The sequence below is a fragment of the Artibeus jamaicensis genome, unplaced genomic scaffold (assembly GCF_021234435.1).
Source record: "Artibeus jamaicensis isolate MK-2021 breed Jamaican fruit bat unplaced genomic scaffold, CSHL_Jam_final contig_777, whole genome shotgun sequence".
Classification (NCBI taxonomy): Eukaryota; Metazoa; Chordata; class Mammalia; order Chiroptera; family Phyllostomidae; genus Artibeus; species Artibeus jamaicensis.
In genome coordinates this window covers 879724-895300 of record NW_026521966.1, presented here as the reverse complement: position 1 = coordinate 895300, position 15577 = coordinate 879724, and the positions used below count along the sequence as shown (strand labels likewise).

The window sequence follows — 15577 nt, the reverse complement described above, 5'->3', positions numbered from 1 at the left end:
GGAATATTAATTAGTGTGGGAAAAATGATCTATAAAACCATGAAAAAATGTGGGAGATACTTAAATGCATATTACTAACTGAACAAAAGCCAATCTGAAAAGCTACATACTGTACTACCCCAACAACGTGGAATTCTTCAAAAGACAAACATATGAAGACAGTAATAGTATCTGTGATTATCAGGCTCCGGGGCAGTAAGGATGGACAGACAGAGCACAGTGACTATTCTGTGTGACAGTGTAATGGTGGGTACATGTCATTTTACATCTGTCAGAAGCCATAAAATATAAAACAACAAAAGTAAACTGTGATATAAACTATGAATGTTGAGTGATTCCGATGTGTCAGTGTGGGCTCACTGACTGCCACAAATGTCCTGCTCTGATGACCAGTGTTGGTAATGGAGGAAGCTTTGTATGTGGGGGCAGGAATATATATTAACTCCCTGTGTTTCTGCCCAAATTTTGCTGAAAAACTAAAACCTTTCTTTAAAAAAAGTCTACTTAAGAAAGAAAGAAGAGGGTGGAAGGGAAAGAAGAAGGAGCTCAAATCAATAAATTAACAATCCAGTCTAGGAATGAAAAACAAATAACAATAAAAAGAACAAATATAATGAAAAGCAAGCAGAAAGAGGAAAATAATATAAAATAATATAATAAATAATAATGTTTATATAAAATAGTATTAATAATATAAAATAACAAGTAGGAATAAATAACACAGAGATTACGAAAACAATATAGAAAATAATGACACTAAGAGTTCTTTGCAAAGATCTGCAAAATTAACAAACTTTTAGCTAACTATCTGGGTAAAAACTGAGATGATACAAATTACTAATATCAGGAATGAAAGAGGTCATCACAATTGGCATCATAGAAAAATTTTAAAAGAACTTTAAAGAAATATTATGAAATCTTTTATTTTAAATTTATTTATTTATTTATTTCTAGACAGAGGGGAAAGTAGGGAGAAAGAGATGAAAAGAAACATCAATGTGTGGTTGCCTCTCATATGCCCCACTACTGGGGACCTAACCTGCAACCCAGGCCTGTGCCCCGACTGGGAATCGCACCAGTGCTCAATCCACTGAGCCACACCAGCCCGGGCTTATGAAATATTTTAAGCTAACAAATTATATAACCTCAATGCAATGGACCATTTTATAGAAAAGCACAAACTACTGGAACTGACTCAAGAAGATTTAGGAAATCTAAAAAACCTATATAACAAGAGACTGAATGACTAAACAAAACCCTCCTACAAAAAAAATCACAGGCCCAATGATTTCACTGATTAATTTTACCAAAACTTTAAAGAATTAACACCAATATTCTCAAACTCTGCAAAAAAGGAAAATATATATATGAGGGAATACTTGCCAATTTATTCCATGACAATAGCATTACCCTGATATTAAAATCAGACAAAGATAAGCAAAGTCATCACAAAATATTTAAAAAACTACAGATCAATATTTCCTATGAATATAGATATGAAAATACTCAATAACATACCAAAAACATATAAAAAATGGTAAAGCATGACCCAGTGAGGCTTTTTTTTATAATTTTTAAATTTCAAATTTTTTTTTAATTTTTTTATTGATTATGCTGTTACAGTTGTTCTATTCCCCCTTTCATTCCCCTCCACCCTACCCCCCATCCCCACCATTACCCCCCTTTAGTTTGTGACCATGTGTCTCAAGTCCTTTAGATTCTATATTTCCCATGCTATTCTTGCCCCCCCATCTATTTTCTATCTACTGTCTATGCTACTTATTTTCTGTACCTTCTCCCCCCTTCTCCTCCTCCCACTCCCCTGTTGCTAACCCTCCTTGAGATCTTCATTTTTATGTTTCCACTCCTGATCTAGCTGTCCTTTTAGTTTGCTTTCGTTTTAGGTGTGGTTGTTAATAACTGTGAGTTTGTTGTTCTTTCACTGTTCATGTTTCTTTCACTTCTTTTTCTTAGATAAGTCCCTTTAACATTTCATATAATAAGGGCTTGGTGATGATGAACTCCTTGAAGTTGATCTTATCTGAGAAGCACTTTATCTGTCCTTCCATTCTAAATGAAAGTTTTGCTGGATAGAGCAATCTTGGTTGTAGGTCTTTGGATTTCATGACTTGGAATACCTCTTTCCAGCCCCTTCTTGCCTGTAAGGTCTCTTTTGAGAAATCCACTGACAGTCTGATGGGGACTCCTTTGTAGATGACTGTCCCCTTATCTCTTGCTGCTTCTAGGATTCTCTCCTTCATTTTAATTTTTGCTAATGTAATGATGATGTGCCTTGGTGTGTTCCTTCTTGGGTCCAACTTCTTTGGTACTCTCTGAGCTTCCTGGATTTCCTGGAAGTTTATTTCCTTTGCCAGATTGGGGAAATTCTCCTTTCTTATTTGTTCAAATAAGTTTTCCACTGGTGGCTGTGCCTTTCCCCCTTCTGGTACCCCTATCATTTGGATGTTGGAGCATTTAAAGATGTCCTGGAGGTTCCTAAGACTCTCCTCATTTCTTTGAATTCTTGCTTCTTCACTCTTTTCTGTTTGGCCATTATTTGCTTTCTTCTGGTCCACTCCATTGATTTGAGTCCCAGTGTCCTTTTCATTGCTGTTGGTGTCCTGTGCAATTCCATTCATTTCAATTAGTTTCGCCTTCATATATTTGTCTAATTTGTGGCTATAATCAACCAGTTCTGTGAGGATCCTGATCACCAGTGTTTTAAACTGTGCGTCTGAGAGTTTTGCTATTTCTTCATCGCTTAGATCTATAGGCTCTGGGGCTTTGAGATCTTCTTGCGCCATTTTGGTCTGTTCGCGCCGTTTAAGTGTGAGAAGCGGTGCCTTGGACTCCCAGATCGCTGGGTTGTGACGCTATGCTGTATGTGGGGGCGTGGTCAGAGCGGGGAAATGGCGACCCCCTCTGCTGTTTCTCTCAGCTGGATGAGGAGCAGCGCATTAGGTGGTTCACCTGGGCCGGGCCACTCAGAGTCGCTGGATGATGACGCTGTATATGGAGGTGGGGTCAGAGCAGGGAAATGGCGGCGTCCTCCACTGCCGCTTGCCGCGGGGACCCGCTGGGTCCGGTCCAACCACCCACTCCCTCGCCTGTCCGCCCGCGCACAAATGCGCGACCACAGTCAACACACAGCCCCACTTCCCCGCTGTCTCCCCTAGGTCGCTCGCCTGGTGGCTCGCTCGGTCGCTCACTAGGTCCAACCCTGCGCCTGGATTCCGTGCGCTTGGATTCCGCTGGATTCCGTGCCTGAGTCCGTCTGACCGAGTTTTCCTGTGCAACCCCCCTTCACCAGCCGCTGGTTTCGCCCCTTACCGGTCAGGCTGAAGAATTTGTTGTTAACGGACTTCCGAAAAGTTCAATTTTCCGTGTTCTGGCTGTGTTTTCTGTTGCTAATATTTAGTTGTCTCTAAACTTGGTTGTGTGAGAAGGCACGGCACATTCACCTATGCCTCCATCTTGGCGGAAGTCCTAAATTTCAAAAATATTTAAATGTCACTGGTAATCAGATGAATTCCTTATGCTATCTTCTCTAAGTGATGGCTGCTTGCTAGGATGAGCCACCAGAGCTGGCTGCTGGGTCTGGAGCCTGCAGGCTGGACCCTCCTCAGCATTGGACAGGAAGCCGAGAGTCCACTCCACAATTTTATCAGTTGGTCAACTCAGTCTGCCAGTCCCCAGTGAGGCTTATACAAGGAATGCAAAGTTGGTTAACACAGAAAAACAGATGAATGCAACATATCATGCCAAAAAAACAATGGACAAAAACTACATGATCATCTCGATAGACATAGAAAAAGCAGTTGACAAAATCCAACACCACTTCATATTAACAACTCTCAACAAACTAGGCAAACGAGGGAATTTTCTCAACCTGATAAAAGACCAGCTATGAAAAGCCTATAACTAACATTATACTTAACACAAAGAAAAAAATGCTTTCCCCATAATATCAGGAAAAAGACACAAGTCACCACTGTTTTCATGTCTATTCAACATTACACTGAAGGTCCTATCCAGAGAAATTAGGCAAAAGAATGAACTAAAAGTCTTCTGGATTATAAAAATAAAAGGTTATCTCTTTTTGCAGTTTACATGATTGTATGTAAAAAAAATCGTAAGGAATTCACACAAAAAAATGCTATTGGAATGAATAAACTAATTAGCAATCTTTCAGGATAATAGTTCAATAAAAAATAAATTGTACTATAAGCAATAAATAATCTAAAAGTGTAATTAAGGAAACACCATATACAATAGCATCAAACAGTATAAAATAATGGGAATAAATTTAACAGAAGAAGAACAAGACTCGTATACTGAAAAATACAAAACATAGTTGAAGAAATTAAATAAAAATAAATAAATGGTAAGACCTTCCATGTTCATGAATTGTAAGATTTAATATTGTTAAGACAGCCATACTTCCCAAACTGATCCATAGATTCAACTCAGTCCTTATAAAATCAGAGCTACCTATTTGCCTAAATGGTCAAGCCAATACTAAAATTCATATGCACAGAAAAGTTTGCATGTCAAACCTTGGGGGACCCACCCATGCCACTGTTGCCTGGACAAGAGAAGTCAGCACTGATGCCTAAACCGGAGCAGAGTGGGAGGGGGAAGAACGCCACGGCAGTGTGGCGTCATAGAATCTAGGAGAGCGGAGGGCTTCAAGGAATGTGTGGTCATCAGGGGCCACTGCTTCTAGGAGGTCAAGTACAACAGTACTGAAAGTTGTCCATTGGATTTGTGATAATCCACATGTCCATTGGAAGTCGTGGACATCCACATCAGGAAGAGTTTTGTGAGGTGATGATGTCAGAATCTGAATCAGAATGGATTCACCAGAAGATGGAGGTGAAAATGAGACTGCGAGTATAGCCATCACCAGTTATGCCCTGAAATCAAAATCCAGAGCAGTCAAATAGGACTCACAGTGAAGGTGAAATAAGGGAAAATAAAAAATGAAGCAGAGAGGGAGAAAAAGGGGAAGAAAAGGAAAAGAATGTTATGAGGGAAACTGAAAGAGGAGGTGAAAAAAGAAGTAAAAATGGAAAATGAGGAAGAACAGCCAGAGGAAAATTTAGTCAGTAAACCCCTCATGGACACTCTCTGGGCAAAGCTTAAGTTAAACAAATGCCCCACAAGGAAGATAGCCTATCGCTCACATTTGAATTGAACATGACAGAAGGACAGACAGATCAATGGTTTTTCAAAAAGAGGGAGAAATTCAATACAGAAACGTGTAAGTGGAAATATAAGAGAAAGCTCAAGAGAACCTCATGTGATTGAAAGGAATTAAGAAAAAAACATTATTTTTTAACAGCACTGGGCTATATATAGAATGCTTACATATTACTTATGTATCTTTGTGTACATATATTTATTTATTGCCTCAATTGATCACCACTCTAAATTATAAATGAGGAAAGTGACTTGCTAGGAAATAATGTGATTTAATCAACAAATGCCAGTTCCTAAACATCAAGGTTTGAATTTGTCATTTTTTCTCTCAGATGTCATCATTGTAGCTATGTCAATTTGTGTTTCATATGCAGTATTGGTATGCTCCTAATTTTCTCTACTAAGATTCCTGTGTGAAGTTTTTCAAGAAAATTCTGTGAAAGTGGCAAAGATTAGTTTACTATTTCACCTAGTAAGAGCTGAAGCTCAGGCAGGTTAACCGACTTGCCCAAGTTAAGACAGCTAGAATGGGAGGGCTGGGACTTGAACTCTGAGTGTGCAGTCCTGCACCACCTCTGACCCTTCATCGTGAAAGCCGGGATCAAAGTCATGCTGACTCAGTGAGGTGGTGTAATACAAAGTAGTTGTTCACAGGAATACTCACTCTGGATCAGACAGATGTGAATACTTCCTCACTAGAAAAGTTGAAAAAAGTCAAAGATTTACTGTCTTTGAATGTAAGAATGTCTAAGACCTTTGAGCAAAGTCCTAACTAATGTTTGGATTTCTCTTGAAATCAGTTGAATATGCTACACTCAAGGATTCTGGGTGTTTTGTTTTTTATGAACATGTAAAATGGAGCATAGCACATGGACAAAGCAGAGGAACTGATATCAGAGGTGAGGGATCTGAAACGGGGGTTCCAGGAAGAGGAAGGTCAGAAGGGAGGCAGGAGGATGTGGATTCAAAGACACAGGACAGAAGAGCCTTGGCCCCTCTGGGGACAGAAGGAAAAGAGAAGGTCTACATGAAAACTGAGACGCAGAGCTGTGTGAAATCAGGACAAAGACGTAGAACAAAGTCAAGGGTGTGGGTCCCACAGCAGCAGCATCCTTCAAGCACTGTTCTAAGCACATAGGATAAATTATCTCCTTTGACCTTGGCAACCAACCACCATGTGCAATAGACATAGTGAACTAATGTTACAAATCAGTAAACTTGAAGATGAAAAGCCTACACACAGTGTTCATCTAATAACTGGCAATGTCAAAACTTGACACAATCTCTGTGTGATGTCCAATCAAGCAAGAGAAGTGTAACAGGTCCCAATTTTAGTGCCCTCCACCTCATTCAGAGCCCTTCACACAATCCCATCCCAGACCCCCTCCAGTGGGTACCTGCCAATATCTGCTTTCAGCTCAGGACCCAAGCCTGACTCCCTCCAGAATGTCCCAGAGGCTCCTGAAACTCAGTATATTCTATACATTTTCTTCCCTAAGCAAACTTTTTGCTCCTCTCAGGACCAACTAGATAATTCATAAGATCAAGTACAAAATGAACATTCAGTGCCCTTACTCAGACATCAGAAAAAAATGTAGCATTAAAATTTCTAACATACAAAGCTTTATTCCTCCCACCCTAATCTCTCACTATCCACATGGTGGTGTTTTTTTTGTGTTATGCTTCTATCTGGCATGCTGCAGGTATGCACAGACCCGCTCAGATGCCTGGGGGTCCTATGCACAAGCAACCTATGCACATAGGTTTGGCAGGTTTCTCCTCCCACTAGCTGCCAAACCTATGCAGTATGCCCTAGAGTGGGTGGAAGGGTCAAGCCAGGCTTCTCCTCCCATGGGCCTGTTACCAAACAAGAGGTCCGAGGGAGGGGCAATACAATATTTGGCCCACCTAGGGATGCCAAAAACTGCTAAACAACAGGGGCCCCTCCCCCCAAAAAACAAAATACTAATATCTACTGGGCTCTTCTGTCCACCGCCAACTGGGAAGACATCTCTCAATGCCAGAGATTTGTGAAAAGGAAACAAAATGTTTATTTAATGCTATTCAGGCCTAATGCCTCCACTAAAATATCAGAGTCCTTTAGGTTCTACACCTACACCCACACAGCGCTCCCTTCTCCCACTGTCCCAACTCCAGGTACCGTAAATCAGAAAAAGAGCACACGTCTGTGTTTCAGGCCGCTGGCACCGTCAGCTGTGTCACTGTGCAGGATCTCGAGTTAATCCAAAGTATTTTGGTACCCTCTCATGGTCCACTGGCAAGAGTCCTTTGTACCCAGTTCCAGTCAAAGTCTCTCTTGCTTTTCAGGCCCCTTGGCCAAAGGGGGCACCCCAAAGCCGACTGGGCCTCTTCTACCAAAGTTGCAGGGGTTCGCACTCCACCAAAAGCATGTGGCTTTCTTCTTCACCTGGCTGCAGGGATCTCCATTCTGCCCCAAACAGCGTGGCCCTCTCCTCACCTGGGCAGTTCTCCCCTCATGTCCCGGAGCCAGTCTTTTCCAAGCTCTCACACAGCGGCACCCTCACTCAGGAATACAGCCCCTCGTTTCCATTCTGAGTCCAAGACCTTCTCACTCAGGAGTGCAGCCCCTAGTTACATCCTGAGTCCAAGTCCACTCCCTTCTCCCTGACTCCAAACTTGGCCACAGCTATTTAACATATCTATGAAACCAGTTAAAGGTTATAGATATGTTACATAACCATTCCAGAGGTTAGCTGCAAAACTGTTGCTATGCAAAACAGCTCTCAATGGCCCTGGTTCTATTTGTCTCTCCCCCGGGGGGGGGGGGGCGGTGAGGACATCTTACATGTCTCTCCAATATTCTTATACACTTTGAATTCTGGACACCATTCCTTTTTTTTGGGGTCCCCCCCGGCTGCACCCTGTATCACCATGACAACATGCATGCATATCACCTAAATAAACCTCTTTCCTTTTGCACTGGGACCTGTCCAGCTAGTTTGGCTTTTGACGGTGACAGGCAGATGATCATCCCATCTCTTCGTTTGGTAACGATGTAACATATATTCTCAAGGGAGAAAAATAGCAAATAAATAAATATATGTGACTGGAGTTATAGAGAAAATAAAAGGAATGGGGGCTAGGGCTGCAATTTTAAACAGCAAGGCTGGTGAGGTGAGCTTTCCCCAAGGTAACTTTATTTTTTTAAGGTTTTATGTATTTATATTTAGACAGGGGGAAGGGAGGGAGGAAGAGAAGGAGAGAAACATTAATGTGTGGTTGCCTCTCACACTCCCCCCCGACTGGGGACCTGGCCTGCTACATGTGCCCTGACTAGGAATCGAACCAGTGATCCTTTGGTTAACAGGCTAGTGCTAAATCTGATGCAGGGTGCAGCCAAAGGGGCGGGAGACAAAAAAAAGATTTGGAATGGTGTCCAGAATTCAAAGTGTATAGGAATATTGGAGAGACATATAAGATGTCCTCCCCCCAACCCCACCCCCACCCCCAAGGGGGAAGGGCTGAATGGAGCAGGGCCATTGAGAGCTATTTTGCATAGCAACAGTTTTGCAGCTAACCTCTGGAATGAATATTTAACATATCTATAACCTTTAACTGGTTTCGTAGATATGTTAAATACCTGTGGCCAAGTTTTGAGCCAGGGAGAAGGGAGTGGCTTCTACCCAGGATGGAACTAGGGGCTGCCCCTGAGTGAGGGCCTTCATGAGAGCTTGGAAAAGACTGGCTCCAGGAAATGAAGGGTCCCCACTTGGCCAAGTGAAAGAGAGAGCCACGCGGTTTGGGGCAGAGTGAGGACCCCTGCAGTCATGTAGGGGAGAGCCACGCAGTTTCAGCAGAGTGAGGACCCCCTCTTGGTGACGTGAAAGAGGGAGCCACGTGGTTTTGGCAGAGTGCGGACCCCCTCTTTCCCAGGTGGAAGGGAAAACCACGCAGCTTTGCCAGAATGGAGATCCCTGCAGCCAGGTGAAGAAGAAAGCCACGTGCTTTTGGTGGAGTGTGAACCTCTGCAGCTTTGGTAGAAGAGGCCCATGCGGCTTTGGGGTGCCCCTTTGGCCACGTGGCCTGGAAAGCAGGAGAGACTTTGACTGGAACAGGGTACAAAGAACTCTTGCCAGTGGACCATGAGAGGGTACCACAGTACTTTGGATTAACTCGAGATCCTGCACAGTGACACAGCTGACGGTGCCAGCGGCCTGAAAAACAGACGTGTACTTTTTTCCTGATTTACGGTACCCGGAGTTGGGACAGTGGGAGAAGGGAGCTCTGTGTGGGTGTAGGTGTATACCCTAAAGGACTTTGATATTTTAGTGGAGGCATTAGGCCTGAATAGCATTAAATAAACATTTTGTTTCCTTTTCACAAATCTCTGGCATTGAGAGATGTCTTTCCAATTGGCGGCGGACAGAAGAGCCCAGTAGATATTAATATTCTGTCCTTGGGAGGGACCCCTGTTCTGTAGTTTTTGGCATCCCTAGGTGGGCCAAGCATTGCCCCCACCCTGGATCTCTCGTTGGGTAACAGATCCACTGAGCCACACCAGCCAGGGCTCCCCAAGGTAACTTTAGAGCAAATACCAAAAAGCTGGAGCAACAACAACACCATGAGATATCAAGTGATAACGTTATTCCTGGTAGAAAAAAACGTAGGTGCAAAGGCCCTAGCACAAGACTGTGGCTGGAGTGTTTAAGGAACAGCAAGGAGCTGAGCCAGATACAGATAAAAGGGATACTAGATGAGAACAGACATGACAAGGAGCCAGATCTCAAGTATCTCATGGTCAAAGACAAGGACCTGGAATTCAGATGACAGAAACATGAAAGGCTTTCAAACGGATCTGAAAACTGACCTACTGTTTTTTTTATTTCCATCAATCCTCTAGTACCTGTGTATTTCTGGGGGTCTTGGAAACCTTACTTAACTCTGCCTGACCCAGGAGAGGTGCCAGTGGTTGTTTGTGGAATAAACAGATGAATATCTCCTACAGCTTGGCAGACTGTGGCCTCACAGCAGAGAAATGCAAGGACCTGGCCCATGGGCTGAGTACCACCTGGAGTCTGACCGTGCTGAACCTGAGCCTCAACAACATCGAGGACACTGGAGCACAGCACCTATTCCAGCAGCTGGGACAGACATGCTACAACCTGCAGCAACTGGTGTAATTGTTCCTCGTTATCACCACTATAAGGAGAGGGGACACAGAAGGGGAGGGAGCTGTCCGAAGACCACAGGACAGAGAGGTGAGAGCTAGGCAGGGTGGAGTGATGGCGTGGGGGACAGGTAGGTGCCCGGGTGTTGAAACGCACCAAAGCATCACATGTCAGCTAACTGGGCATTTGGCAGAGCCAATGTAATTAACAGTTACACCCAGGGTGAAAGTGAGATGTTGGGTGAATTAATGATGTAGGGTTGATGCGGGGAGTGGCAAGGTTGGTGAGAGACACACAAACGGTGACAATCTGCCTTCTGAGAGGCTCCTTGGCCACAGGAGAAAGTTACGATCTCCCAGGTTCCTGCAGTCAGACATGCCTTTGTCTTCCTTTAATGTCACCAAGGACCCCCACAGGGACACAGGCTCTAGAAAGGGAAGCCAACCCTAGTTGCCTCAAGGAGGAGGCCTTGAGAACAGTGATGATGGGCCCATGCAAATCTCTCCCACAGGCTGGTCAACTGTGGCCTTACGTCTGCCTGCTGCCAGGACCTGGCCTCCATGTTCAAGGGCTGCCCCAGACTGAAAATACTGAATATGCATGAGAACGACCTGGGTGACCTTGGTGGGAGGCTGCTCTGTGAAGGGCTCAGGCAAGCCACCTGCCAACTCCACCTCCTGTGGTAAGGCCCTGTGGGTCCCTTATGGAAATAGGGCAGGGACAGGAGGGAGAGGAATAGAAGGGATTCAGGGCCCTGAACTAGACAAGGGAAGTAAAGAGACAAAAAATAAATTGTTGGCCTGGATTCCCTACCAGCTCTGCCACTTACACCACTAGACGTAGGAGGGTCTACCTCTGAAACTCGATTTCCTCATCTGTACAATGGAAACTCATACCCACCTCATAGACTCTGGTGAAATACAATGCATGTAAAACCAGGATATTTCTGGGAGCCGAGTTGAGAGGATCAGATGACAACCAACAGTGAGGCCACATGTTCTAGGGGACTCACAGATTCACTTCTCCACTCCAAGGCAGTCCTCCCTTCCTTCCTTCATTGCCTCATTCATTTATTCACTCATTACATGCCAGCCATGTCCCACCACAGGGCCAGGCACTGAGAGGAGCAACAGACACAATGCGCTGCCATCCTGAAACTTACAGTCCAGTGGGAACAAGAGATGATGATAACCACGTATTAACACACAGTGTATATTTCTAAGCTTCATGCAATTTGGGAAGGCAAAATGCACTGTGTTATGGGAGGAAATCGAATTAGACTGAGGGGCAGGGAGGGCTTCCCTGGGGAGTGACATCAGGCCGAGACCTGAAGCACAAAGAGCAGCTGACCAGGCCCAGCCAGGGGCTGCAGTCCAGGTAAAGAACAGAGCATGGAGGAGACCCCAGGACAGATACAGGCTCAGAGCCCTGGAGCCCTGGAGCCCTGCGTGGTTGCAGTGCAGGGACCCTCAATCCCACACTGCCTCTCAGCCACTTCCCCTCTCCTCTCCAGCCTGAAAACAAGCCCAAAGGCTGTTGTTCCTGGCAACATTTCCCTGTGACTCTGGCTGGGGCCCCATCGCACACTCTCAGAGCTGGCAGGGCTCCAGACCTCATGTCCTGACCCCCGAGGTCTTGGCTGAGGCTCCAGTTGCCGGTTCTCAAAGGGAACAGCAAAGCTTCAGCCCTCGGCCTTCCTCCAACAGGCCCCCCTTTCTCAAACCCAGAGCAGCAGGAGGAGCAGGATAGCAGGAGTTAAACACTGTACATGTGGGTTTCCCAAAAGCTAGCTCTGACCCTTCACACCCAAGGGAGCTCCAGTCCATGAGGCTGGCACCCTAACACCCCAGCCCCTCTCCACTGGGCAATTGTGGCTGCCACCACCCTGTATGTTGAAGGGCCTCTCCAGAGTGGGGCCTGCCTGTACATCTGCATTATCGCCCTGCTCACCAGTTATTGGTCACCTCTTGGTGGCCTCAGAGCAGCTTTTTTTTTTTTTGGATATCTTATGAAGGTTTCTTTTTCCTCCTACTTTCCTAGAGCCCCGGGACTTCCCTGAGAGGGAGCCCCTCCTACATTGTGGCCCCACACCCTCCCCAGGGGAGAGCTGCTCTGACAGCAGTAATGAGTACAGTGTGTGCACCCTTTACCGGGAGCATGGTCTTCTCACCTCCATGTTCATGGCTCGCAATAGGCAGAGAGGAAGATGTGGAGGCCCAGAGAGGGCAGCAGCTCCCAAATCCAATGGACAACCCAGCACACAAGGCCTGTGAGAATGGGAACAGGGATCCTTCTTTCCAGAAAATCTAGCTTCTAGGCAGGAAATCCCAGGATCTATTCCTTTGTGGTCATTTTGAGGCCATGGGGACAGGCTGTCTTCTGGTGACTGCTGTGAAGTGCTGCCCACTTCCCTTCCAGGAATGAAGATGTAACCCCAGGTCTTGGAAGTGTTGCCAGCAGCCAGCTACAGGGATGGCCTGTCACAACTGGGGCCATGTCACACAAAGTCATCTCCCTTCCTGGGGAGGTGTGCGTTCAGTGACAGACCTGTGTGGTGGTATAAAGATCCAGCTGTTCCTCCCAGTATGCAGCAGCTCTGGAGGGTCACCCCCACATCAGAAGTCCCGCAGTCACTGTGTCCACTGAGATTGCATCACTTGCCCCTCTGCCCAGTCCTGCTCCCTCCCTTCCTTTGCCCTGGGGTTGACCCAGGATAACTTCTCATAAACCTCCCAAATCTATTTTGCATCTCAGAAGCTGATTTTGGGGAATCCAGCCTATGACAAGGTCCTTTGGGAGGTGGAAGATTCCACGTTTCTGGCCCTAGCGTACGTTGAGATCATGTGGGTGTCAGGATAACCAGGCTCCCTTTGTGTTTGCAGCCTGGACCGGAACAAGTTCAGTGAGGAGGTGAAAAAGATGCTGAAGAACATGAACCTGGAAGAGCCTCTGAAGTTCGAAGTTAGTTGGTAAGACAGGGAGACACAGAACTCCCATCAGCAGACTCAGGTGCAGGGTTCAAGCATTGAATCTGGTCCAGAGACACGAGCAAAAGTAGGGTAGGGTGAGGTTGGATGTAGAGACTGACAGATTCAGGAGGAAGCCAAGACACCACAGCAGCCACAATGAAGTAGTTAGTTAGTTAGTTAGTTAGTTAGTTAGTTAGTTTAGTGCAAACCATCTCCCGTTCCTTCCCTGCTAAAACCCTTTCATTCAATGAGTAAGGAGATGAACAAATGAAAACAGTGCATGTGAGTGAGTAAGATTTGGAGCATGGGAAGCAATGACCCTAAATGGCAGACAGAAACAGGAAGAAAGCTCTGTGGGGAAAAGCCCCCCTCCCACCCCCATCCATATAAACACCTTCTGTCCACAGCCCAGCGGGAGGGGTACACCTCAGGAACAGGAAGAGTCCATCTCCTTCCTGGGAACCTGCAGCAGCCCCCTTGTTCCTTCATTGTGGTGTATTCAGCCTGTGACTGTAAATGCCCCATGTCCTGGTTCTGAGGGCTCTGCCTCACCTGATGTGAAAGAAAAGGGCTCCAAAGCTCAGGACAAGAGCCCTTCATCAGGAAACCAGCATCCCCTCTCACCTGCAGTGTGTTAAACACAGGACCCTGAGCAAGGGCCCAGCTCCCAGGAGCTTCACTCAGCAGGGACACAGGCCCAGGTGACCCCCGCCAATATCACTGTGCCTGGGGTCAGGGTGAGTGCACTGATGGGCCTATTAGACTCTGTCGAAAGGGCGTGAGCTGAGTTCTGAAAGATGGGAGGGCTTAGCTGGTCAGAGGGCTTAGCTGCCAGTTTCAGGCAGAGGTAGAGGCTCTGATCTAAGCTTCTTGGAGGAATAGAGGAGGCCAGGGACCAGGAACACTGCTTCTCTAATGTGGGTTAGCATGAGCATCCCTGAGAGCTTATTCAAAATGCAAATATTAGTCCCCACAATATCTGCAGAATCAAAATTTATTGGTGAGCCCAGGAATCCGTGTTTAAACATGGTCTCCGGTTATGGAACTTGAGAAACCTTGGACTGGACATGAGTGAGCAGGGAGAGTGGGTGCAGGTGGATTGTGAGGTGGTGGTGGGGGCAGAACAGTGGCACAAATAAGCCTTTGGGCCATGTGAAAAACTTTTAATTCTAATCCCAAAAGTAACAGAGATTGCAGGGCTTCAGCAGCAAAGTGCTGAGTCGAGTTCATATTGAAGCTCAGCTGCTGTGTAGAAATTGTCCAGAGATGGACAAGAGAAGAAGCAGGGGACCATCAGGGAGAGAATTACATGGTTCAAGACAGAGGTCCCAGGAGAGGGCTTGGGTGGAGGGCATGGAGGGAGAGAGAAGGGACTAGAAAGGAGAGCTAATCTGGAGGCAGCTGATGGATCCATCAGTGCTCAGAGGGAGTGAGGAGTCAGAACTACACCCCAGTTCTGGCCTGGTTAGCTGGGTTGTTGGGGGCTGTGCACAGAGACAGGGCCTATGGGAGAATCTCAGATGGAGGCAATGAGTAGAAATTCAGATGAGTTGAATTTAAAGGGGATGTCGTGTAGGCAGAACCAGCTTCCTCCAACATCTCAGGGACAATGAACAACTCTGTGTCTAGGAGGCCGAGTCTGACCATCCCTGAGGAGACCCCAAGTAAAGGAGAGATGGACAATGAGATGTCCCCACTCAAATGGCAGACACCAGAATCAGGTACTTGGAAGGGTCAGGCTGGAAGCATCATGATTTGGGATAAGAGAGGGGAGTGTGGAAGGTCATCCCCTTCACCCCCCTTCCTCTGGTGTGGGACAATCCAAAATACCCCTCACACAGCCCCACCCCATGAGAGAATGTCTACGCCTGGAACCTTACAAGATCTCTGCTTCCCTCTCTCCCACCCCAGGGGCCGAGGCCCCTCCTCTCCAGGCAGCAGTGGCATGTCTCAGACTCTGACCAGGGCCCAGTCTCCCAAGACCCACGCTGGGCTTCTGAGGCCTGGGACTTACCTCTTCATCCCTGGTCATCCATTTTATACCCATGTTCCTCTCACAACCTACCTTCCTGGTAGAGAATGGGAATAGCAATACCTCTGGATCAGTGGGAGGGGGAGGTGGCAGGGTGTGCTCAGGGGGCAGCAGTGTTGGCCTCCTCACACAGCAGGCAGGCTGCCCAAGCAGCAAGGACAGAAGCTCCAGACACACTGCCTGCCAAGGTCCAGGCAGACCTGCCTTGGCAAGGGCCCTCCATG

At 46.3% G+C, this 15577-nt stretch overlaps 1 protein-coding gene across 5 annotated transcripts in view; it reads left to right on the top strand.

Annotated features, from left to right (window-relative positions):
* LOC119046605 (NACHT, LRR and PYD domains-containing protein 1-like) overlaps positions 1 to 15577 on the top strand; it is a 41888-nt gene that overhangs the window by 9142 nt on the left and 17169 nt on the right. For 4 of the 5 annotated variants that reach the window (XM_053672574.1, XM_053672575.1, XM_053672573.1 and 1 more), the window contains exons 4-7: positions 10190 to 10360; positions 10864 to 11034; positions 13235 to 13321; positions 14951 to 15042. In XM_053672574.1, the coding sequence (XP_053528549.1) occupies positions 10190 to 10360; positions 10864 to 11034; positions 13235 to 13321; positions 14951 to 15042 (521 nt within the window). The remainder of the gene's footprint in view (positions 1 to 10189; positions 10361 to 10863; positions 11035 to 13234; positions 13322 to 14950; positions 15043 to 15577) is intronic. The other variant, XM_053672576.1, reaches the window with a different exon arrangement.